The 26,599-nt window shown below is 33.4% G+C and overlaps 2 protein-coding genes across 7 annotated transcripts in view; one reads left to right on the top strand and one right to left on the bottom strand.

The window, feature by feature from the left end:
* The window catches only part of LOC148599667 (uncharacterized), a 77,170-nt gene extending 66,178 nt beyond the window's left edge, over window positions 1-10,992 (bottom strand). The window contains exons 1-4 of one of the 4 annotated variants that reach the window (XM_088557124.1): window positions 10,869-10,987; window positions 8,598-8,628; window positions 4,759-4,821; window positions 1,781-1,898 (exon numbers count right to left, since the gene is read on the bottom strand). In XM_088557124.1, the coding sequence (XP_088413250.1) occupies window positions 1,781-1,898; window positions 4,759-4,821; window positions 8,598-8,612 (196 nt within the window). In that variant the 5' untranslated portion in view covers window positions 8,613-8,628; window positions 10,869-10,987. Of the gene's footprint in view, window positions 1-1,780; window positions 1,899-4,758; window positions 4,822-7,379; window positions 7,474-8,597; window positions 8,629-10,868 lie in introns of those variants that run through there. The other 3 variants (XM_088557123.1, XM_088557122.1, XM_088557125.1) reach the window with 3 other exon arrangements.
* Window positions 10,993-15,289: 4,297 nt separating this feature from the next.
* Window positions 15,290-19,989, top strand: LOC148599666 (ankyrin repeat and SOCS box protein 8-like). Of its 3 annotated transcripts, none has more exons than XM_088558494.1 (3): window positions 15,290-15,384; window positions 16,082-16,321; window positions 16,703-19,989. In XM_088558494.1, exons 2-3 carry the CDS (start codon window positions 16,094-16,096, stop codon window positions 17,333-17,335), a joined length of 861 nt encoding a protein of 286 aa, XP_088414620.1. In that variant the 5' UTR covers window positions 15,290-15,384; window positions 16,082-16,093; the 3' UTR covers window positions 17,336-19,989. The 3 variants fall into 3 exon arrangements, with proteins under 3 accessions (XP_088414620.1, XP_088414623.1, XP_088414621.1); XM_088558497.1 differs by lacking the exon at window positions 15,290-15,384 and adding an exon at window positions 15,620-15,676; XM_088558495.1 differs by lacking the exon at window positions 15,290-15,384 and having other exon boundaries at window positions 15,620-16,321.
* The last annotated feature ends 6,610 nt before the right edge of the window (window positions 19,990-26,599 follow it).

Here is a 26,599-nt window from a genome sequence, read left to right as displayed (position 1 = left end):
ACAGTTAAATTTTACTACACAAGGGCTCGTCGACTTGAGAAAAACAGGAAGAAGTGACTTCTCTTTCAGAGAGACACTATGGAGAAGTGGGAAGTGGTCAGAGAGAAGTAAACACGCACATGCATCATTCAATAACCCTTTTTTTTTAAATTATACATGTATTATGTTACTTACATGCACAAAATATAAGCAGGCATTTTTAGATGTTTATTTTCTTTTATTGAGACAAATGTTACTTTTCCTATAAGCTACATATGTAAGTAAATATTGTGGACAAAATAAAATCAGCCTGCTAACTGAAAGGTGACTGTATTATAAATTCATGAAATTGAATTTCTATACCTTTACCCCTTACCAAATTTATTACAGTAAAATTAATACATGATTGACTAAAGCAAATTCTCTTGTATCACATTGTCTTATTGATTCACTGGGGCTTGGTGAAATGTATTTTAAGTAATATATATGCTCGCTAGGTAATGGGAACCTCAGGAAAAATTTTTTTGGCATATGTACAATGATGTTTAACAACCCATGTATGATGAAATTTTACCATACATATGCAATGAAATTTTACAACACATGTACAATGAAATTTTACAACATATGTAAAATGAAATTTTGCTACAGATGTACAATGACATTTAATGACACATATACAATGAAATATAATTACACATGTTTATACATGTATATGCAATAGAGCTTTACCACACATATATGTGATGATATTTTACTACACATGCCCTAAGAAACTTAACTACACATAAACAGTGAAATTTTATGACACATGTGCAATGAAATTTTATCTTTTGCCTGTAAAATAAGTACCAGGTATTTTCTCCAAATTCAGTGCAAGAAAATAACAGATACACACATTTTTTTTGGATAAAATCATTGTTTGTTATATATTTCAAATATTGTGCAACAGATTCACATGTATACATTATATTTTACAGTGAAACCTGTAAAAAACAGAATCTCTTTTGGACTTTAAAATTGGTTCTGTTTAGACAGTTCTGAGGTGTTTGGTTTACCAGGTCTGAGGTGTTCGGTTTACCAGGTCTGAGGTGTTTGGTTTAAACAAGTCTGAGGTGTTTGGTTTACCAGGTCTGAGGTGTTTGGTTTAGACAGGTCTGATGTGTTTGGTTTACCAGGTCTGAGGTGTTTGGTTTACCATGTCTGAGGTGTTTGGTTTACCAGGTCTGAGATGTTTGATTTACCATGTCTGAGGTGTTTGGTTTACCAGGTCTAAGGTGTTTGTTTAGACAAGTCTGAGGTGTTTGGTTTACCAGGCCTGTGGTGTTTGGTTTAGACAGGTCTGAGGTTTTATGTTTACCAGGTCTGAGGTGTCTGGTTTAGACAGGTCTGAGGTGTTTGGTTTACCAAGGTTTAAAGCAGATTTAAATTGACGTAAAGGGACTTCAAGAGTAATCAATTTACACATTTTTTTGGGGATTATTCAGGGTTAAATTTAAACAGGTTTTACATTAATGAACCAGCACTCAAACATTTTATTTAGTAGATGTACATCACATAACTAAATTTTGTTAACAACATACAATCGGCTAAAAAATTTCTTAGTCAGGGCTAGATAGTGTAAATTAGGAAATTATTGTGATGTTTTTATTATTGAGGAAAAAATGTGACTGATTTATTACCAGTAATTAAAATTTGCAAACACAACATTTTTTTCTCAAAGGATATTTTTCCTCTCCATGAAGGAGAAGCCAATAGTTATATATTTTGCACCTTTAATTACATTGTATTTCAAACTTACAGACAATCTGTTTGGCAAGTAGGGCCTTATCACCATTCACAGCAGCCACATGCATTTGAGTCACACCCTCCAACTCCTGCTGGAATTCAGGGACAGCATCAATCCCCCCATTCTCCATCTACAATAAAATAGATATTAAAATTAAATTGACCAACTAACACTGATGCCTACAAAGCAATATATATATATTTTTATAAACACCAAAAACTGAAATTATCAATGTGTGAGTATCCCCCTCCCATTTAGACCCTGAACAGGAAAACATTGAAGTCTGTGTGCAATTATCTTTCCTTGCAAGCATAAAAAACATAAACAATAATTATTTCCCTTTATAAACATATACACATGATTCACCACCAAGTTTCATCAGAATCTATTGGCTGGTTGATCAAATGTGCTTCAAAGATGAACAGGTATACAGACTGAAGTACAGACAAAAACCTGTATTTACCAGACATTTTTAGAAGTCCTTTTCTACCATTTCAAATGTTTGTTATAATTTAACCTTGGTAAACCAAAAACCTGTCTAAACTGAACCAATAGGGTTGCTTTAGACAAGTTTTCACTGTAATTATAATTCAGAAACTAATTATATACTCAACACATGTAATACCCAGTCATAAAATAGTACAAATTTACACAGCCTTGTACACTTTAGGCCACTTCATTTTTTAATCCAATGTACATTTGTATCTGTATTCCGGTATACATGTATACGTCACAGTGTGTGCCATTAACCACAAGCCCTATGCCTGAGTCTAGTTAAAACTGTATCATAATAGTGGAGGTTCATCAAAAATTTGCTGACCTCTTTTAAGGAATATTATTTTAAAAAAATCATGCATTGGGCTATATGTACAATAGCTGAAAAAGTTTTTGGCACAGACTGATACCAAAAAAAGATTCATATGGTCATGTTCTCATATTACCAGGGTAGCAGCAAGCATCATGGGTTCAAATTAGTGGTGGTACAAGCTCAGAGAACATCAATTTCAACAAGGACCTTTGAAGTTTCATTTACAAAGGCCCAGGACCTTCCTCTCTTGCAAGTAAATTTCACTCCATGCTGCAGCATTAACTTCACTCATGCAATGTTCAAGAATTGCACTTTGCCTTTTGCGAGAAGAAAACTAGTATTTTTTAATGAATTTGCTAAGTTTATAAATATGACTTTAAATATGAGCAAGTAAATTTCTATTTGGAATTTTCCTGTGAAAACCTAAAATTTTATGCTAACAATTAACTTAGATACAGACAATATTTTTTCTATGATCCAAATCAAACTAAATAAAAATATTTAAACAATTCATATAGAGAGTCAAATATAGTACATGATTAAATATCTGCATGGCACACGTACACAAGGTACGAACATTTGAACGGCAGCCAAAACGGCTCTTACGTAACCTAATACAGACAATTTTTTGCGCACAAACAAAACTTGGACGGAAGATCATATGTGATATAGGTGTCAAAAGCCTGCCCAATGTTTCCCAATATAATAAAACATTTGTATGTTGTCTCCCTCGAATATCTCTTAAAACATTAAGATCAGATAGGTTTCTGGTCTGATCTAGTTGATTTTTGATTTAAAGATCATATCATGTTTCTTTTATATTTAATCTACCCTACAGAGTCATCACTTCAATGCAGACTTTGTATCATGGCATTAATTTGGTGTCTTAATACAAATGTATATAATCTTCCTAAGCAGTTATTACTAATATGAGGACAAAGTTCAAGTAAACTGCATGAATTAAATTAAAATCATATCTTTATTCATGTAAATAGACTATGCAAAGAAGTTTTTTCTACCACTATTAAGATCAAAATACTACTATTACATGGTTTAAACAAAAAACATATATGAATGGTGTAATATGAATATATGCATAGTCAGAGGTACATGTACCAATAACATGCTATGGTGTACATGTATATATACATGTTCATACAATGTGCTCCATAATTACAATTTTAACTGCTCCACCCCCTCCAGACCCAAAAAACAAGGACTATATGAAAACCAATATCATACATGGCACTTTTCCAAAATCTAAAGGTTTTAATTCAAAAATAATGTAGTGTCAGTCCAAGGTCTGGCACCCTAAATTTCTGAGTGAAGACCTTTGAAATCCTTGGCCCTTTCATTAACACCTTTTTTGAAGACTTTTGGTTTTCCTCAAGTGGACCATTAATTTAAAACTTGGAAAGTCTAGGACCTTTATCTTGGAAAAAAATCTTTGAAACCCTGAAGACTAAATTGGTAAATGTACAAAAATGTAGATCTTATTCTTATAAAAAAAAATCAGGCAAAAAAAATGTCTGTTTATCTACTCTCCTTTTTGTGCCAATTTTACTCAAACACTGAGTAAACTCAAATCCAAAGTCTAGATTGTTTCCTTATTAACTCAATGTAAATTCTTTCTGCAAAATAAAATAATTTCCATACCTACCTACCCTATTTTTTTCTTGCAAGGTACATTTGTATATGTAGCAGAAAACAATATTATTATATTGTATTTTAATTTTGCCTCATTTTTTCTTACCTCATATCTTCTCACAAGTAAACATAATTTTATAATCAGTTTATTTTCTTATTACTCCTCCATAAAATTTAGCCAGTGAACAAGATTGTTATGGAAGAAACCAAATTGTCAACATGCCCACATTTTATACCAAAATAGCATATCTCGACTAGCTGCAACAATCTCCACTTGATTTTTCATCATTGTTGTGTGGTTAAAAACATTTCAAAACTTTTTATCAACTTATTTATATCGGTGTCTATGTTCTATTTTAGCTAAGAAGTAGCCTACATATCCCAAAACCATTTCCCTCAGATTCATACAAAAGTACATGTAACTGCCCCAATCACCAGCCCTCCCCTTCCAATCTTAATCTATGGCTACATTTGTATGTATCTTTTCAGTTTAGAAACAGTCCACATTCAAAGCCAAATTTCTACAAATTCTTACCTGTGGCTGAGGTTCCTCGGGGCTATCTGCCCCCATTCCTGATGTCATCTCATTTCCTGTGACCTACAAAAAGTAAAACATCATTTTATTTTATTGCATGATTTGTACACTCCAACCCAAAAACAGAGGTACATGTATTTTACACTAGCATTCAATTTTCATGTCTGTGGGATATGATTATGTATATAGGAATTAACTGTGAAATAATTGGCCTGAAACTTACAAGTTTTTGCTTTTCTGTTTCTGTGGACCTTAAAAAATGGCAAATAAAAACCTAGAAAAAATTTCCTCCAATACATGTATGATAATCATCTTAGCTTCTCATACAAAATTAGTGATAACATTTTGTCCACTTAATGATTGAACATATATGTATATTAGCACTAAAACTTCTCCTTAGGGTGCTATTTGTGGCACAAAACTTTATCAATATTTTATCAGTGTCATAACTTAAAATAAAGGACTGTCCTGAAATTATAGCACAGTGCTCAAAATGCTTCTGACAGTCTGAGGAATAATTCTTTCTGGTTAAGGTAAGATAGTAAAGGGACATAACTCTTAAAATCATGGATATGTTTGTGTCATATTCAATTTCACCAAAGCTTTTCAAGCTTTCATTTGAGATAGAATGAAATCAATCCATATTACTTTGATGCTTACATGAGATTGATATAAAGAGCCTGAATACAACCATTCCCATGATTTGTAAGAATTGTGCCCTTACCTTAGGTCTACCTCCTTAAATTGAAATTATGTTTGCCCATTCCTTAATTACTGAGAAAAAAAATGCCCTACCCAAAAATTGTATTCTCCTCATTCAGCATTTTATTTTAGGTGAAAAAATACTACTGTTTTTGGTTTTTTTTTCAAATTTAGGATTATGAATCCCAAAATATTTCCCTCAGTGCACATGAACATTATGAGTTGGTAAAGTGTGAACCAACATTATTTGAAATTTAATTTAGGCCTGTTCCAAAGATAATTGCTTAAAATCTAATGTTGATGGCTTGTAAGAATGCAAAACTTGAATGTGCTGCAACCTTCCTATAGTTAATTTTAAAAATCCTCCAATTTATGTCTTCCAACCTGTTGTGTATTTAAGAATGACAAAGTTATTAATTATTCTGACCTCATAAAAAACTAAATGGATGATCAATATGTTTACAAGATAAACAATATTTCCTTACAATCAGAAGATTAGACCAGTTCATTTAAATTTTCCACAAAATATTTTTCTAAAGTCAAGTAGACTGTAGATAAGGTTATTAATAAATTGTAAATAGTTAAATATGTGACTATTGTTCGTAAGTAAACACAGCAAATTCATTACAAAGCTGAGTCAATATTAGTCAAAAAGGTGTATAAATTTCAGAAGGGGGCTTTCTATTTCTTTGCCGTATTATTTTATAAGACAAAGTACTGTATCCAAGTGCTATGCACATTATAGTTTGTCATAGTTCACGAAATTTGTGTAATCTGCCAGACCTGACTAGCAAAATTGGGGCCAATCATTATTATCATTATAAACACCTGCTGAGTTGCTCATAAAAATTCAAGTCTAGGTCAGACAAAAGAGGAAAGGTAAACTATGACACATGGAACATATCAGTTTTCATGGTGCAGAAGGATACACCGTAACGATCCACGAGTTAATGACGACAACCATAAAGCTTCTATAGTAATGACTTCAATCTTGTAGCAACATAGTGTAACCCTGTTCAAGAAGCCTAATTGTAAGAAGCCTAGCATGATACAAAAAACTGTAGGAAATGTTTTCACAAATTCTAGTCTGTATACATGTCCACAAATATGTTAAGAGGTGGTTAACAGCAAATCAATGTTCAATTTTACAGCATTTCAGTTTCTGTTAAACCTTCAACAATCATGAGGTTAGATTGGAAAAAATATGATATGATTTGTTTGGTATGAATTCATATTACATGTACCTATAGAAATAGTTTTTGTTTTCTAACATTCCGACTTGACCGTGAAATCGTTAATCGTAAATTTTCCACAAAAGCAACACTTAATACATTATGTAAATCTTCCTTTAAAATAAGTTTCAGGGACTGGTTGTTCAAATGATTTATCCACTGGACAAAAGCAGTTTTCTAGGACTCCATTTTCCTCTGGGGTAAGTAAAATTGAAATTGGGACCTTAAAACATTGAAAAATCCTAGAACTCTGAAAAAGGTCTTATACATGTACAATCTACATGATCTGTACAAGTTAACAATTTATCCAATGGATAGTGTTGAACAACTGGGCCCTGGTCACTCAAAGGTCAAAAGTCAAGGACAAGGAAGCTGTTTCAACATACTTGTAATATGTATTTTACATGTACACAAAAGCCAAGGACAAGAGAGCTACATGTATTATGTACGTTCACTTCTGGTTCAATATACAATGTACATGTTGAGTCCTACATTATATGTACATGTAAAAATGTACATGTAAGTACATGTACAAAGTTCTACAAGTATCTTTGACTACTGGTATTCTTTCAGACAATACATTTACATTGTGACCAATATCACTTCAATTCCAAATAGAACATGACTTTCATATAAACAAATAATGGATAAAATAAAGTAATGAAGTTACAGAAATTTTCCTTTTACCTCAACAGAAGCATAAATATAAGTTCTACAACATGCACAGAATATATGAGCCATCATCCTCCATCTAAACAGGAAATCACGTTATTAGCATCCTTTCACAGTAAAACCTACAGTACCCCATATTCTCTAGGGTAATAGCTAAAGACAGTTTACAATTATAAAAACATACAAATTAGGCCCAAAAAAATTAAATTGTCTCTTACTAACAGCAAGATTAAATAAGGTAGGTACAATATATAAATGTAGGTGGGAAATCAACTTATATATCAAAAACATTTAACATTGAGCTAATGGGTAAACAATCTAGAAGTTAAGGATGCTTGCAGATCAAAATGGCCACATAAACAAAGTTGGCAGGAAACCAATATCGTTTGGCCTTACAAATGTATTTACACACCTCAGATCATAGTCAAATACTGATTCTACATTTTTGTTTGTATCTGATGCTGATTGCACTGTCCTTTATGCATTCTATTTATAGAAACTGTGTATATGTTATTTTCAGTATCAGGTATTCACATAATGATTAAGTATAGTCTATTCCAATATATGAGAATGCTAGATTAATTTATAGTCCTTCTCTTAATGTTAATATGCTGCCAAACATGTAATTAGTCCTATACATTGTACATGTAAGAAGGATAATACATGTATAAAGATATTTATGTTTGCTACCATATGGATGAGCAATTACAAATATTCAAGTCATTGTATAAATGGTTAGCAAGTCATTATTTAAGTAGCTGTCTTTGTAAGAATCATGAAAAATGTGATACACCACAAAAAAAAGGCTACATATTTTTATTTTTGTAATAAAGTTGTTTTATGGGTCTATACTATGAAATGTGTAATTATTCATTCAAATCTGCCTGCTCTTAGGAGATAATCGACATTGAAAATACAGTAGATTCTATTGTATTTGAGCGCCATTTACAGAGTTATCTCCCTTAATTTTTTTAAATCTACAGTGCATTCTATATATTTTTTATCTCCTAAGAGCACAGATTATATGAAAAACCACATGTTTGTTTCTGTTTACTATGACATTTCAAAGAAAATATCAAAAATAAAAATATGTAGGCTTTTTACCTATGAATCACATTTTGCATGATCCTTAGCTGGAGTACTACTAAAAAAAAACAACATAAAACCAAACTTTGTAAGGATTATGTTCATGTAAGTGCAGTAAAAATTAACACAGTTGAACCAAATACTTACACATCCATTAAACATTTTAAATGAAAATTATCTGAAAATTTCAAGAAAAACTATTATACATGTATTAAACTCATCGGTGATAATACTATTTACCCAAATGCAACCTCTTAATACAGATTTTCAAGTAAAAATATATATGAACTTAACACTTTGGTTGTGACAAGTGCTACATGTATCTACATACTTTTATTGTCTTCTGCAACAAAAATTGAAAAAAAAACATTTAACATGTTGAAAGATTAAACCACATGCATTTTCATGCTATTATTCACATCAGAAAAAACAAAAACATGAACTAAAAATAAAAAAACCAACATGTACATGTAACTCAAAACATGCCAATTTATTTACGTGTATCACCATCAGGTTATAAAAAATACCATTAAAATGTACATTAGTGTGTATAAATTACATGTAGATGCATACGTATGCAGCCTGCAGACAATGGACATACATTTGCATGTTCATGACCTTCCAGAAGGCTGTGTTCCATTCAAAGTGCCACATTACCCAGTGATCTCCATGGATCAAAATGAACACATGGCTCACTCTCTGGTTGGGCAAATTTTTATCATGCCCTTTCTCGCAGAAAATAACTTGCCAAAAAAAGTATAAGTTTGAATGTGACATACAGCATTTAATAACACAAGCTAAAACATATAAAGCAACAATGATATTTTTTCAGTCTGTATTGGCTATTTCAATTATAACTCGCTTCCCTGGGCTTGACCATAGGTCCACAGCTCTAGAGAAATTAAAACCACTGGTAGGTGTGATCATTTTGTTGATACCATTAAACCAGGTGCATATAACATGTTCTTTATAACTTAACTACAAGAACTTATACTGCAAAACGTCGTTTTCATCCGAATTGTGTCTTTAAACAATTCATTAGTACTTTTGGGAGTCAATCCATCGCATTTTCATAAAAGTTAGGCAAATTGAACTGCTTTTCTCTGTCTGATAATTGCAGAGATCGTTAAGGCATTGTTGTATAAATTAAGATCGTCTTCCTCCCTCTCTGATCACATTGATCTTTATCAATTTGAATAAAACTCTTGATACTTTCTATATTTTATTAAATGAAAAGTTTTCAAATTTTGTTCATTTAAAAAAAAAAACAGTAGAAATCATCCAGTTTTTTTTTAAATCTTACTGATTTTGCCAATAATGATAATCGTAAATTTGACAGATCCGATATGTGTTTTCCCAGATGTTTCACTCCCCGATACATTAAACCCACGTAAATTACCAATCAAAACATTGAAATTACCGTTAGAATAAACACACGCGCCAATCATATAGATTTATGACAGGTATACATGTTGGTGATTAATAAACAAGAGTAATTAGGAAATACAGTGCCGACTAAATGAAGACGTGGCGCTCGTTTTTAATTCACGGCACAAGGAAAGTAACACATGGCACAGCGCTGTGCAAAAAGAGGCAATGAAGAACCCTGATTACCCATTTTTTATGAGTCAGGAAACTACATGTAACAAATTAATGTAAATTAAATATTTTTTATCAACATTTTGAACTTATTTCTATTAGTATTATTTTGATAAAGTAAACATAGTTCAGCAATGTACATGTATGTACAAATGCTGCTGACTCTAACACTACACTACAGTTAACTGATGGCCATGTTACAGAAAACAGAATAATCAAACAGGCCTATCAAACATGAAGATGTAAGCAAGGACTTCCAAGTAAACTCATTTTAATCAGTAGTAGTACAATGTACATATATAAAAGTAAGAATACAAACAAAGTACATGTATAACATGTACATGTATATGAGAAATGTTCATAAAATTAGAAAGAAAAATAAAAAAAAAAAACTTGGTTGTTGATCATAGGACTTAAACCCAAAATTTCTAATGGAGGACCGTAGAAATGTCATTTATCTAGAGCCTGAACCTTTATCCCTTTCGACTAACTTTTTATTGTGGACTTTCTCTTTTCAATTTCATCAAATGAGAAAAAAAGGAAAATTAAGTTCAGATCACTATTTAAACTGAAGTAAACTTGATAAGAGTCTTCAGTGACTTTTACTAAATACAATGAATATTTAAAATTTCAATTTTACAAATAGAGTGGACAAAAATACATTTATATCATTTACAATTTTAAATATTAGATCAATTTTCGGAAACGAATTAAATAAACTATATTTGCCTAATAATAATTTGGCAATACAGCTTAAATAAACAGTCATTTAATGATCAACAGAGGCGAGACAAACATTAATGAGATTAACAGGATTACCTGAATACCCAACGGAATATTTTCACCCATTAACACCCAAAAAAGATGATGTATTTTGTCACGGCTCAATGATTAAATCCGCACATAACGGGCACCTGCTGGAGGTAGCCATATTGTTGTACATAGAAACTAAGGTGGTCGATAAGACGAGCGTTTTGATTGGCCAAAAGTTTATTAGAGCGGTAAAATATGAAATTTGAAGATGTTAACTTACACAGTATAATTTACGGTCAGTACTAGGGCGGATAAAGAGAATTTGAAAAGGGGGATGGAATAGATTTATCTGGCTACAATTTGTTTATTTTTGCCCATTTTTTTCCGCTACAAAAATTGTATGGTCGCTGGGATTAAAATATATACCTGTTGTTTTATTAGTCGTCAGCATGGTCGTGTATACTGGGACCCCCGCATCCGTTAGTCAAAATGATATTCTTCCGAGAGTAAAGCAGTATAATGAGTATCTCTCGAACCGATTTGTTTACCTTGTTACTTTGTTCCTCTTTTATCATTAGCTACGCTACAAATGGTAGTAGAACGAAATTTGCGCTCGCTTCTGATGAACATTTTGAGATATGAATCATCCAGTGAATACCAAATAATCCAACGACAACTAACCATGGTAACAGTAGTCCATAAAATCATGATGTTCGCTGGGACATTTTTTCAATCTGACTTTTATACCTTAAGCAAAATAATTGTAAGCCTCCCATGACGGTATAATCATTTGAACTGTTATCTTGTTGTCAGTGTTTCCCTTACACAACAAAGTACACAACCAAAATACCGCAATTTCATTGGTCATGAACATTTCCTAAAAGTAGAATTTAAGATCGTTGTATTGTTAGGGTGGGGAAACGCTCTCGGACCCACGTGGGGTCTGGGAGTAGGTCAGAGCGTCAACACAACAGCCCAGCCGCTAGTAGGACATACTCTGACCGAGTTCTTCGGTCAGGTATCCCGAAGGTTGGGCTCCCCCACCAACACCAGTTGGTTCTACTAACCTAATAACATCGACCGTGAGAGGCCTGTATTGATATTCAAGGTTGTTAAAACCCCTCCAATCATCATCATTGTATTATTAATTTCGCGCCCGGATGTTCGATAACTTCCCTAGGAATTCAGGCATATCCCATTCTAACTGTCTGACATGATATTGAACAATATTCTGACAAAAATTTCTTGATGGAATCTTATTGCAGTTTTCAATTCACATTTCAGATCCATCGAAATACGCCGGACGTACCGCCTGACCTGTCTGGTGACAATTCATTCGGTCTAATAGAAAATTTTGTTTTCTTTAGTTACCCATATAGGAGAAAAGAGGACAATATTGCAAAATTAGGTATTCGGTCTGGTTATCCCAGAATGATTTTCGATGGGTCTGATATTCTCAGTGATCAAAATATTCAAGTATGCATTGCAACAAATTTTTATATCTCATATCCCGGAGCTCTTGATATTTATTTCAAAGAATTCCAATTTTTAGTGCATATCGATGTAAAACCGAAGGATCATTAAATATTTTGTGTATTAACTTCAATCATAGAGACAGATATTGCAAGGTCAGAAATTTTGTTAATTATCTAGTTTCACATTATGTAACAAAGTCTTCTTGACCAATGAAATTGCAGTATTCTAATTGTGTACGTGGAGCCTAGCTCTGAGACTCCGAGTACACAAGTTGTGTACACGGAAACACTGCCAATCTTGTTTATCAACAGAATACAATAGGTGTTAAAAAAGTATAAACTGGAAACTATAAATGAGCTAATACAGCATTAAAGATCGAAAACCCAATGGAAAAAAGGAAGTAAACACTGAGCAAGAACAATATACTGATTACAACAATGTATCAAAGATCAAGCGTCAAAGAAATCTGTGCAGCATCTACAAATCCAGAATAACCCCGTATGTTTACACCACATAATATTTGGAAGAGTGTTGGAAACGATCCATGAATGAATATTTGAGCGGGCAAGACCAAGGCAAAGCAGGCTTCGCAGACGTACATGCTACAAACAAACAAAGCCAAGTACTGCCACGATTCTAGCTTTCCACCGAAGTGAGTCATGTGTAACTTAGAATATGAAGATTTGTATTACTTTCTGTTAGATTGTTGACAATTGAACGTAATGCGCCGTTTCGTCCTGTGATTTTTTTGTGCCTCGTGCTTCCCTCGATTCTGTCAGGGGCGGGTCTAGATGAGGGCGTAATGGGCGTACACCCCCTTTAAAAAATATATCGTAATTTGTTAAATATTGTATTGAATGCGGCAATTTATCATACTCATTCATTAAATATGTCATAATCTGGTATCCTTTTATACTGATTCAAGTAATAACGCCCCCTTCATAAAATCGCGGATCTGCCCCTGTCTGCGACGGTATAGATCGGTATATAAAGTTGGACACCACTAGCTATGTGATTTTCCGGGATTTATTTGTGTAAAGAAAATTATAAATAACGCTAAATAAACAATACCACTGTGCATACATATTCACCGAGATAACTGGAAATAGATCACTTCAGGTGTGTGTTAAAGTATCGTTTTTACGCGCAATTGCAAACATCCTACCTTGAGAAGTAGTAGTGCGCCGAAATAGGACGGCCGATCATACCAGAAAACAGAACAGAACATATATATATCATTGATAGAAATTATATAAATGTATTCAGATATCTCTTTTTAAACATATATATATCAACTTGTCAAGTGTATTTAACTCTTTTTCAGTATTGGATAGTCTTTTTCGCAACTCATTTATTGAGGTAGTTTAGGAACGGAACTCGGTGTTCATTTTGTTGACTGTTTCATCAATTACGTTCACTTTGTCACTAATTATGTTACTAACTAAAGTGAAACCAGTTTATCGAAATAGTACTTTCTGATTGTAGTACATCTATTACTTCATTAAAATTTGGCGAATGAAAAGATATTGTGTTGTCATCAGCATAGTTGGATAAATCTCCTTTTTGGTTAAATAGAAAATGTCGTTTATAAACACATTGAACAGCAAAGGAGCCAAAATTGATCCTTGCGGAACCCCATTTTGAATTTCTGCCCAGCTACTGAAACAAGAGCCAATCTTTATTTGTTGCTTAAGCCCTGACAAATATGATAATAACATGTCAGTAGACTTTTTGTTGAGACCATATGCTGGTAACTTACAAATTAGAATATCATGTGGCAGACAGTCAAATGCCTTTGACAGCTCCATAAGAATGGCTGCCACATATTCATTATTATCTAACGCCTGTTTCCAGTCTTCTGATAACCTTAATAAATTAATGAATTCGAATTCAGACACCTTGAGTTTTAGCGCTTCGTTGTCACTTTATACTTTTCTAAATCAAGTTTGTAGGAGTTACATGCATGACGTTTCGGTTGTTTTTGATGCAGTGATTAACTGATCAATTATGTTGGTCAAAGTCACTGTTATTCGTTCTTAGAGAAGAGAGTTGATTTTGAAAGTTTTTGAACCATTCGTTGTTCCTTTCTACTATGCTATGTAATTGTTTATTTTCGTTTCGCAAATCAGGAACAGATTTATTGAGATGTTCAATCTCTTGAATGTAGTCACCTTTTAAAGAATTAATGTCTCAATTCGGACTAACGTCTCTTTGATATTCAACCCATCAGATAAACTTCTAACTTGCGAGTCGTCAACAGTTGAAGTTTTACGCGCTGTTAGAGTTCTTACATTCACAGTGTATCTTAAATCATCCGTATATTCACCAATTGACGCAAGATATAGCGCATAGCAATCATTTCCAAGTTTGACCTCGATTGTTTCGCCGTTTGGTTTCCTTGGAGTCAAACGTTTTTTTAGGGTTGCGTTCGAGTGTGGAAAATCTTGTCGGTTACTTATCGAACATCGTCAATATTGCAGTTCATGCTGTGACACTTCTCTATTAGTTTAGCTACAAATGCATCTTTGGGAAGGGAAGAAAGTTCATCATTAACAAATTTTACAATAAATGAAGCATCTGTAGAGAGTCCATTAAATGGTTATTCAGTTTGTAAAGTTTGTGAGGCTAGGGCTATGACAAATGGATCGTACTGGGTATGAACTAAACTAGAGTGTCTTAATAGATCACAGATCAGGAATTCCGTTAAATTGCTCATTCTGTTAGATTGATTTTTTATATATCATATATTTAGATTCAAACAGAACTTTGTGTATATGTATTATAAGTGTTTGTTTAAAACCTATATTGCATACCCTATATCCCACCTCTAGACCTATATCGCATACCCAATATCACATCCCTAGATCTATATCGCATACCATATATCACACCCCTTCACAAACCATACTTCTTGTATGTTTAAAATATATGATATAATGAACATCACGTGTTAAAATCTGTATCACATGCTGTATCAACTCTCGACCTATATCACCCCGCGGGCCGGATATGTAGGAGTCTCGTATTGTTACAGCATGTGATACAAATTTTGGCATGTAATATCTAGTATACATCAGGTGGTAGCCAGGCGGACAATTGTCGAGTGGTTTGTATTTGTGATATGGTACGACATACCAAAAGATACGACATGACCCAATGTTTAGATGATAAAGTGTAGATTTTATATACAAAACATTTACAGCATGATCAAGCTGTCTCTAATTCGTATTGTTGGTCACAAATATACCATTTTATATTTAAAATAAGACAATTTAAAACAACATTCGTGTATTCCATCCTTGTTTATTCTTTTTCAATTTGATTGTTAAAGGTAAATGAGCACTTCACCTTCGTAAAAATGTCAACAAACACTTTTTTTTGACAGCTGGAAATTAATTGTAAAAATTGTTGATTATTCAGGTTTTAGGGGAAGTTGTTTTTATAACATATTATATAAAGATAAGATGTCGGATTTTACAATGACTGCAGTATTTTATTGTCTTGTCTACTCACCGCTGTTTACATTTGTGTATATAGAATCAAGGAATTTTATCTGTTTATAGTCGACTATAAAAATCCTTATCAGTTTGAACTGTCAAATAATTTTTGCATGTTAACGTTTTCTAGCCGTCCTGGCATTGTCTCTTATGTTATTAATCAAATTTCGTGACTGCTCATGTAGGATCAGCTCTTACCTCAATGACAATTGATTCCAAGTGGATTGCTTGCTTTTTCCCAACTGTAAAATAATGCACATACAACATGTACATGTACAAGCAAAATTTATTTATGTTATATTTTAGCTTGATGCACTAATGTGGTATGCCATGGAAAGTGAACAGAATTTGTATGCATTATCAGAACGTTTGATACGTGCTATCAGTAATTGGCACCTATGTGTTCCCTCTGCCGATGACATTGAAGATTTGATAGAACAGGGTGCTGATGTAAATAGACTTCACGGAACTCTACTACCTCTCCATTGTGCCTGCATGGTCAGTGATAGTGACACTGTCAGATTACTTATTGACAGAGGAGCTAGGGTTAGTACAGAGACTCATAAACTTGTGATGTTACTCAGATTAAGAATATACTGGTCAGAGAGTAGATCTCACTATTTTCAAGACATAAGCAATTCTTAAATGTGTGATAGCAGGGCACAGGAACACACGGCTTGGGGAAATACATGTACATAACAGGACTGTAGGCACCCATAAGGGGATGGGGGTCTCGGATTTGTTGTCGGATAAGAATTTTTTTTTTGTACAAGGACAGAATTTTTGTTTATATTTCAGCAGCAACCAAAATCAATAAATCTATAGAAATCAAATGGACTATACCATAACAGTTCCTGTTTTGAGTTAACACCATAAAGCTGGGCATAAGATTATTATAGGCTTTACTGTATCTTGTTTTACTTGCAGATCAATGAAACAGATGGGTATGGAAGAACAGCCCTACACTATGCAGCTGAGAGAGATACTCTTTGTACTGAATTACTTCTAGAAAATGGGGCCAATATAGATGCTGGGGATGCTAATGGAAACACTGCACTTCACTGGGCAGCATTCAAAGGAAATGAAACATGTGTACGTCTCTTGCTAAAAAGAGGGGCCAAAGTTGATGCCACAGACTTTAACTATGACACACCCTTAAGCTGGGCAGCACGGAAAGGCAGTGTATCTATCATAAATATACTTTTAGATTACAATGCTTGTGTCAATTGTAGAAATCTACGAGGTTTGACGCCATTACACAGGATCGCCTATGTTCATGCTGGTGGATTAAGTACGGCAGCTGATAATGATTGTATGGACCTATTGCTTAAAGCTGTAGGGCAGTTTGACTTCAGAAATAAAAATGGACAACTCCCTAATGAACTTGCCAGGGACAATAAGCTTTGCGAGACAGTACTACCTTTGTCTACAAATGTTCGACCATTGCAGACTCTATGTAGATATTCTATACGATGTAACTTAGGACAGCGTTACTTGCCTAACGTTGTCCCAAAGCTTCCATTACCCAGGTCTTTGCAAGATTTAGTACTGCTGAAGTAATGATATTGTCTAACATATAGTGTTTAGGGCATATAGGTTTCTGGTCTGTGTGTCTGTTCCTCTGGTTTATAAGTGCATGGATCCTTTCTTTTAATGCTGGCATTTAAGGTATTACAAATCCAATGTATTACTGTGAAAGTAACATTGTTTGTTGGGTACCAATTTCATGGTTTTTGTGGGTTTTGCAAAACACGAAATTTGATTCTCAACTTACAAAGAAATTTCCCATCCATTTGTATGACAAATGTGTCAAATTCACAAATTCAAGAATCTACAAACTGATCTTTTTCGCCTTAACCACAAATATTGGTACCCACAAATTTAAGTTCTTTCATAGTACATAATTGAGTTTGATAAAACATGTACATCATGGTACAACTTTCATGTCAAAACCCTTTTAAATCTATACCAATTTTGTATTCTTTCCTTCTAATTGAGGATTCTGCTGTTTTTCTTACTTTCTGTCTGTCTGTCTGTCAACATTGAGAAGGAATACTCAAATCTGCTTTGAGGAATTAAGAGACCCTTTTTTTTTTTTTTAAATGATGTCCTTCATAAATGGGCTTTCTTTTCAGATTTTCATTATGTGCATATTTTTAATTTTTTTCTGGTTTTGAACAGGGCACCAGTTTTGACACAACATGGAAATGATAAAAACTAATATTATTAACATGATTAAGATTTTTTACTTAATACATTGTGTTTACTATCTTACAAATGTTTGATATTGTTCAGGATGTGACTTCTGCAGTCACATCAAGATGTGTCCAGTGAAGCATTTCATTTAAATGTAATATTTTTTTTACTTGTCTTTCTTGATAAAAATGTTATGTTTTGTTCCATAGTGCTTTTCAATCTTTTTTAATACTGGATCTACTGCTGCCATTTGGGGTCCAGGGGGTTTACACTCCTTATTAGCTCACCTTGCCAAAGGCCAGGTGAGCTATTGCCATCACTTAGCTTCCATTGTCGTCCGTCATTGTTGTGAACAATTTTTCAAAACTCTTCTCGTCTGACACTACTTCACCAATTGGAATTGAACTTGGTATCAATGTTCCTTGGGGTAGCCCGCATAGAACTGATGTGGGGATTTTTGATCCGTCAAAAAACAGTTACTAAAAATAGAGCATAGGGGGTCAGACAGGAGTTTTCTCCATATATCTCCAAAATCGTTAAGATTAGCCAAATTCTGACAGGATTAAAGTGTTCGGCATGATGAGATCTATCTGTGGTCAAATTTTCATTTTAATCTGTGAAGCCATGTTGGAGTTATTGCCCCTTTTTTGACATTTTATGCTATTTTTAATGTTATTTCTTTCAAAAACCTTCTCCTCTGATACTACTTGACCAATTGGAATCAAACTTGGTATGAATGTTCCTTGGGGTATTGTGCATAGAACTGATGTGGGGATTTATGATCCACCGAAAAACATGGCCGCTGTTACTAAAAATAGAAAAAAGGGGTCAGACAGTAGTTTTTCGCATATATCTCCTAAACCGTTAGGTTTAGCAAAATTATTTCTGTAACTGAATGACCCTTATTATATGGCCTTCAGAAGTCTTCAGGGATGAAAGTTGCCAGGTGACTCCTTGTAAGAGTTATTGCCCTTGAAAGAGGAAAATGCTCCTTTTTTACAGTTTTCAGCCACTATCTTGAAAACCACGATAGATAGAAAGGAACTTCAGTTTCTGAAATGGTTCTTATGATAAGTCCTACCAAAGTCTTTTTGGTCCAAATTGTTTGACAACTTCTTCTTAATTTTATTGCCTTTGAAAGGCAAAATTCAACCAGGTGAGTGATTCAGGCTCTCGTTTTTGGAAAATTGTCATTTTCATGCGTTAAAATTGGCAAAAAATGGTAAATAATGTCATAACAACCACCCCCTTTCTGAGGAACCCTGGCTGGTACTCCTCCTCTTCAAAGTGTCTGAATCCTCCCCTGCCTTTATTGAACATTTTAAAGTATTTATAAGAAATTCAAAAGAAATTGGTGGATCTAGAGATTTTGAACTGGGGGGGGGGGTGAGCCTATTAATATCTCATTATGCCAAAAATTGTTCACATAATTAACAATATTTCCAAAAAGTGGGCTCCAACACCTAGTCCCCACCCTTGGATATGCCACTTAGAAAAAAAAAAGGTTTTTTTTTCAATTCTACTAATTACATGTTAAACTAATATTGAATTCCTAAGATGAATGATATTATTGTGCATTACATGTACTTTTTATACTTACAGATTAAACTACCATATAACTTTAAATTAAATTTAGCAGTTCCAAAGAGATCGAAAAAATTTAACAAGTGAAAAATAATTTTGATTCATTTATTCTTGTCATTGCTTGAGACTAATTATGAGTTTCCAAGATACAGCTATAGACTAAAAAAAATTGATTCAGTGAAAATAAAATAATACATTTTTTACACCAATTCTCAAAATGTTTATTGTGCAAAAATGACCAGTTATATGGTATTCTTTTCTATATGAACTATCGATCATGCAACTGTTAACAATAAGGTCATGAGGTCAAGGCTACATGAATGTAAGTCATGGTCAAGGTTAAATATGAATACATGTACCAAGGTTATTGTTAAGATTATAATCATGATTTATTATTTGTTGTATGTTAGAGATTTAATATAAGTTGAACAATTTGTTGTCTGTCACTTTTATCCAAATGTACATTTGGCTATGTACCAATATTCCCCTCTCATTTCAAACCTGTCAGGCATCACACTTTTAGCATGATAGTCATGCATTCAAACACAAAAATCATGCTCTCAGGCTTACTGTATTCCATTTGACTTCTATAGGATTAAAAAAAATGCTTAAAAATAAGATTTTTGGCATAATTCAAAGGAAATTTTGTTTAAAGCATGACATGTGTTGACTTATTTTAAATATCAAAAGCCCCTCTATGGAATGAACACATGTCAAGCTAAAAATTACCAAAAGCGCATGGTTTCTATTTTTGTTTACATTTACCAGAGCTATTCTTTTCATTTGAGCACTCTTACAATTAATATGGACCTTTTAATTGAAAATTTGGCATTATGGGTAATGAGAAACTTCTTTATTTGTAGATGAATGTCTTGGGTAAAATACTTCATGAGTTCATATGATATTGAAAATGTGTAAGCCAAATTTTCTCAGAATTTTGACAAAAATTTGATTTTTTAAAGAATTTTTTTGTAATAATCCTTTAGAAATCAAGTAGACTATATCGTTGCTGTCACTCTAATTCAATTTTTCGCATTTATTTCTCCATGAAAATCGATGTTTGCCACGTTTGAAACCGGAATCGGGGATAGTTCCAAATGTTACTTGACAATTGGTATCTAGAGGCATAGCCAGACTTTCTTTGAAGTGGAAGCCCAAATTCGACAAGGGTTCAAGGACTACTTACTATTTTACAACAAAACTAGCTTTTAAAAATTTAAAAATCTACAGCATCTGTGGCTCTGCTATTGGACAACTACACACGATAAACTGCAAAATATCTATTTTGATATGTATTCATATGTTATGGACTGAAGTATTTGAGTTTGAACCCCCGAAAGGGAAATCAAGGGAACCAAGATTCGAACGGTAATTAAAATAAATTTGACTACACCAACGACTACATAGGGAAAATAGACGTGTGCGTGCACACACAAAATCATTTAACCAAAGCTACACATACAAAGAAACAAACGTAAATGAGCAACCCGTACTCCACTAGAAACTGGAAGCATGGACCTGGTGCACTGGTGGGGTAAGAGAAAGCGTCCTCTGCTTTTCTAGAAACACCTAATGAGTTGCTCATAAAAGTAACGTCCGGTAATTAAACTATAGATGAAAGGAAAACTATGACCCGGAGTGCAAATCGGTTCTCATTTTAGGCTAAAAACCACTAATTCCACTGTCCATAGGCTTCTATGCTAATTTCACAATATTCAATGGCTTCTCTGGACTTTACCTTAACTTTAACCTGCAGAGGACTATATATCAGCATGATTCTACATATGTCAGCTCACCATCCTCAGAATGGCATGTGGGGTTAGCAGACTTGCAGTGCAGTACTGGTCACCGGAAGTGAAGGGTCTATAAATAGCATGGGAAATCCCAGTGTTTTCACAAGATAGGGGTATATTTAAAAATCGTTATGGAGATTAGGCTTCACATCACAAGAAGCAAAATGCACCTATAAAATGTACAGAAATGTTTTTCCTTTCAGAAACTGTTTAATTTTTTTTAAATAAGATGAGAACTTTTTTCACAGCACTATGAGGAACAGGGGTAATTTCTGCGTAGGACTATTTTTGCGTACGTTCCAAATGCTCATTGGTTGAATTGGTGGTCTGTAACCTAAAGAGTCACTTTTTGTCTTAGGAAAAATAAATAACTATACAAGTATCTTCCTACACACATACTGAATGCATTTGCAAAGTTTCAGTGAAATGTGACAAGCACTTTTTTAAATATTTGATTTTTAAATATAGGGTAACCAAGTTGTGCGAGCAAAAAAGTGACAATATTCTACCATACTTAAATGCATTAAATATTTGCAAAGAACTTTTTCTGACTTTTCAAATAAAACATATCAATCACAACTTGTTTTTTAACAATATTAATGAAGAAATAGATTTAAAAGTAATCATTTTCTGAGAAATTGGTCTATTTTTAAAAATTTATCTCTGACATGCCTCCCCTTTTTTCTTGATCACATGTCAAAAATCCTAAATCTTTAAATTTTCACAAAAGGTGATATATTTGGCTTTAAATTCGTAAATACAGTGTTTTCACATTAAAACATGACCAGTAAAGGGCACCTAAAGCAAAAAAAGTACTCAATAATGGATTTTCCATGTTGCCATAGGGGAATGCTGATATGGCCTTAACCGCAGTAATGAAAGTGAGTTTTTCCTCATTTCTAACCTAATTTTTGCTCAAATCTACACAAATCTTGATTTCAAGTGCATATTACCACCATATTTAGGTAAATATAGCCCTCAAAGTTTAATATTTGATATTTTTACTAAATTTTCTACACTTTTTACAAGATAGGACATAAAAATTAGCCAAAAAGACCAATTTTCCATAATTTGGACCTATAACTTAAAAAAATGCATATTTTGAAGGATTTTTGTAGTGTATTCCTCTCATGGCAAAGTTAACAAGATCTTCAAGTAGTTTAAAGCTATTTCAAGAAACTTTTCATTTTGCCATGGCTTCAGCTTAAGGCTAAAAACCACTAATTCCACTTTCCATAGGCTTCTATGCTAATTTCACAATATTCAATGGCTTCTCTGGACTTTACCTTAACTTTAACCTGCAGAGGACTATATATCAGCATGATTCTACATATGTCAGCTCACCATCCTCAGAATGGCATGTGGGGTTAGCAGACTTGCAGTGCAGTACTGGTCACCGGAAGTGAAGGGTCTATAAATAGCATGGGAAATCCCAGTGTTTTCACAAGATAGGGGTATATTTAAAAATCGTTATGGAGATTAGGCTTCACATCACAAGAAGCAAAATGCACCTATAAAATGTACAGAAATGTTTTTCCTTTCAGAAACTGTTTAATTTTTTTTAAATAAGATGAGAACTTTTTTCACAGCACTATGAGGAACAGGGGTAATTTCTGCGTAGGACTATTTTTGCGTACGTTCCAAATGCTCATTGGTTGAATTGGTGGTCTGTAACCTAAAGAGTCACTTTTTGTCTTAGGAAAAATAAATAACTATACAAGTATCTTCCTACACACATACTGAATGCATTTGCAAAGTTTCAGTGAAATGTGACAAGCACTTTTTTAAATATTTGATTTTTAAATATAGGGTAACCAAGTTGTGCGAGCAAAAAAGTGACAATATTCTACCATACTTAAATGCATTAAATATTTGCAAAGAACTTTTTCTGACTTTTCAAATAAAAAATATCAATCACAACTTGTTTTTTAACAATATTAATGAAGAAATAGATTTAAAAGTAATCATTTTCTGAGAAATTGGTCTATTTTTAAAAATTTATCTCTGACATGCCTCCCCTTTTTTCTTGATCACATGTCAAAAATCCTAAATCTTTAAATTTTCACAAAAGGTGATATATTTGGCTTTAAATTCGTAAATACAGTGTTTTCACATTAAAACATGACCAGTAAAGGGCACTTAAAGCAAAAAAAGTACTCAATAATGGATTTTCCATGTTGCCATAGGGGAATGCTGATATGGCCTTAACCGCAGTAATGAAAGTGAGTTTTTCCTCATTTCTAACCTAATTTTTGCTCAAATCTACACAAATCTTGATTTCAAGTGCATATTACCACCATATTTAGGTAAATATAGCCCTCAAAGTTTAATATTTGATATTTGATATTTTTACTAAATTTTCTACACTTTTTACAAGATAGGACATAAAAATTAGCCAAAAAGACCAATTTTCCATAATTTGGACCTATAACTTAAAAAAATGCATATTTTGAAGGATTTTTGTAGTGTATTCCTCTCATGGCAAAGTTAACAAGATCTTCAAGTAGTTTAAAGCTATTTCAAGAAACTTTTCATTTTGCCATGGCTTCAGCTTAAGGCTAAAAACCACTAATTCCACTTTCCATAGGCTTCTATGCTAATTTCACAATATTCAATAGCTTCTCTGGACTTTACCTTAACTTTAACCTGCAGAGGACTATATATCAGCATGATTCTACATATGTCAGCTCACCATCCTCAGAATGGCATGTGGGGTTAGCAGACTTGCAGTGCAGTACTGGTCACCGGAAGTGAAGGGTCTATAAATAGCATGGGAAATCCCAGTGTTTTCACAAGATAGGGGTATATTTAAAAATCATTATGGAGATTAGGCTTCACATCACAAGAAGCAAAATGCACCTATAAAATGTACAGAAATGTTTTTCCTTTCAGAAATTGTTTAAATTTTTTAAATAAGATGAGAACTTTTTTCACAGCACTATGAGGAACAGGGGTAATTTCTGCGTAGGACTATTTTTGCGTACGTTCCAAATGCTCATTGGTTGAATTGGTGGTCTGTAACCTAAATTTATAAATGGATACACTATGATGATTCGCAAGTTTATTATGACAACCATAAAACTTTTGTGGTTATGACATTAATCTTTAATGTGTAGAAAAATATATGGAATAGTAAATATGACCTTAAAATCTTGTGATTTTAGTGATATTGTATTTCCATGCATTATCATATGCACAAGAACAACTAGTTCCATGTTGACACTTTGTTACTGGCACTGAATTTTAGGAGGTAGACCTAGTTAAGGTAAGGGACAGAACTCTTATAAATCATTGGAACGTTTTTATTCAGCCTTTTATATCAATCTCATGTAAACTCTCAAGACTTAGCACCAAAGTACCTTGGATTGATTTCATTCTGTTTCAAGTGAACGGTTGATCTGATACGGACTTAGGCAGGTGAGCCCCTTTAACTGTAAGATCTGAAAGTTTAAGATAACTACCTTTAAAGTTAAAATATATGTATTGAATACATGTACAAGGAAACAAAAAAAAACAAAAAACAAAAAAACAAAAAAACAATCTTCAAATATAGCCCAACACCCAACGGTCCACGCCACTATAACAAATCTCGGGCTTCACCAAATTCAGGTTTTGGAAGCCAAGTACACAATGTATGTATGAAGAAAAATGTCATCGATTTAAGAATTTGGGCTTACGTTAACTGTGAAGACTGCAAAAGATCAGAAATATTTGCTACATGCAGGTAATTTAGCCGCATATATTTTGGACATACATGCAGGGTTGTAAATGGGCATCTTAGGCCCTTTACATCTAATATACATTCACTCGATCAACGTACCTAGCAAGCACAACCCCTCCCAAATGTTTAATGGATTCTATAAAACTTTACATGAAGGTTGTGTATCATATACATTTTTGTAGATGTACATGTAGGAAGATAGGCGAAAAAACTTCTAACCGCATTGTGCATGTACTCCAGCAGTGCTTCAGGTTGTCTGGCAAACCTTTTTTCCTGACTTGGTGCCATCCATGGAGGAACGGAATTTCAACCTCTTACGTTGTATGACTAATTGTGCATAGATATTCAGTTCTACACCACTGCGGTCGTCCAACCACGATCAACGTTATTGATGTTTAACTTGGAAAAAAGGGGAGACCACTGATGAACTCTCGTTCTAGTTTCAATTTCCCTTCCAGAATTTCGACGTACAGAACGTATTGAAATCCGAAGACCGATCTGCATTTTATTGTTGACTTCCGGGAAATCGAAATGCTGCAATCACAATGCAAAATCTTCCATTCTATGCTTTTCTTAACACTTTTATCATGTAGATCTAAATATTTGTCGTTATTATCAGTATTTTTACACAAAAAAAATTTGCTTTTAATATTGAACCTATCGATGAATTAATGACGAATCTCCATGCATTTGAATGGTAGGCGAGGACCCATTTTCATAAAATCACAGTCACGTGACGAGACGTACATATCCTATTCCTGTTACAATTTTTTGTGAAAAAAATTTCGGTATAGTTTGGCTTTTTACCCTTTGACCTTAAGGATGCTCTTCTATGGAAACACAAACCACCTGATCGCAATTATGTTTCCCAGTTGCTCAAATACTGCTAACTTAGTGGCGTTCGAAAAAAACAATCGAAAATTTGACATTGCGTGACTTCTGTTATTTTCTTGAAAGAAATGTAGAAACTTAGAAAAAGAAAATTTTACTGCGTCAGCTATCTTTTTAAAGATAGTCCTTGTTTTAAAATAAACTCGTCGTGCTATAATAACAAAACCATCTGCTTTTAAGAGAAAGGTCGTGTTTAAGCTGTTTTTTTCCTTTTTCTCACTTTGAGTTTGGTTTCAGATTGAATGTGTACATTGAAATGGCATACATTTAACAGCTGATCGTGACGTTTAAACAATGTACTAGCCAGTGATACGTCAAAACAGTTAATGGATGAAAAAATACGGGAAATAACCAATCACCGGATTTCCATTCTAATTAAATTATACCTATCAATTGTTCCATTCAGTCACAGCACCACTCATTCTGCAAATGTACTTAATGGTTTGATGACCTTTCTAATCAGTTCATCAGAATTCATCTTTCATGATTTTGATAGAAATATTCCAAGGATTCTCAAAAGGTCACCTGAACAGAAAGTAGAATGGAGTGTTGTTAGACCCTACATGCAGTGACTATTTCATTCATAATATCAAGAATGTGTTTAATAAATCCTTTGAAATTTTACTGAATACCCTGCTC

The sequence above is a fragment of the Perna viridis genome, chromosome 13, assembly GCF_037379345.1.
Source record: "Perna viridis isolate PV_CMFRI_1.1 ecotype Kerala chromosome 13, ASM3737934v1, whole genome shotgun sequence".
NCBI classification, from domain to species: domain Eukaryota; kingdom Metazoa; phylum Mollusca; class Bivalvia; order Mytilida; family Mytilidae; genus Perna; species Perna viridis.
The sequence above is the reverse complement of the archived record's forward strand: the minus strand, read 5'-3'. Positions and strand labels throughout refer to the sequence as shown.

Excerpts from the sequence above, each read along its gene's own strand:
- LOC148599666 (XM_088558494.1), top strand. The coding sequence starts at position 16,094 with ATGTGGTATGCCATGGAAAGTGAACAGAATTTGTATGCATTATCAGAA. Across the intron at positions 16,322-16,702 it reads TTATTGACAGAGGAGCTAGG|ATCAATGAAACAGATGGGTA; the intron begins GTTAGTACAGAG and ends TTTTACTTGCAG.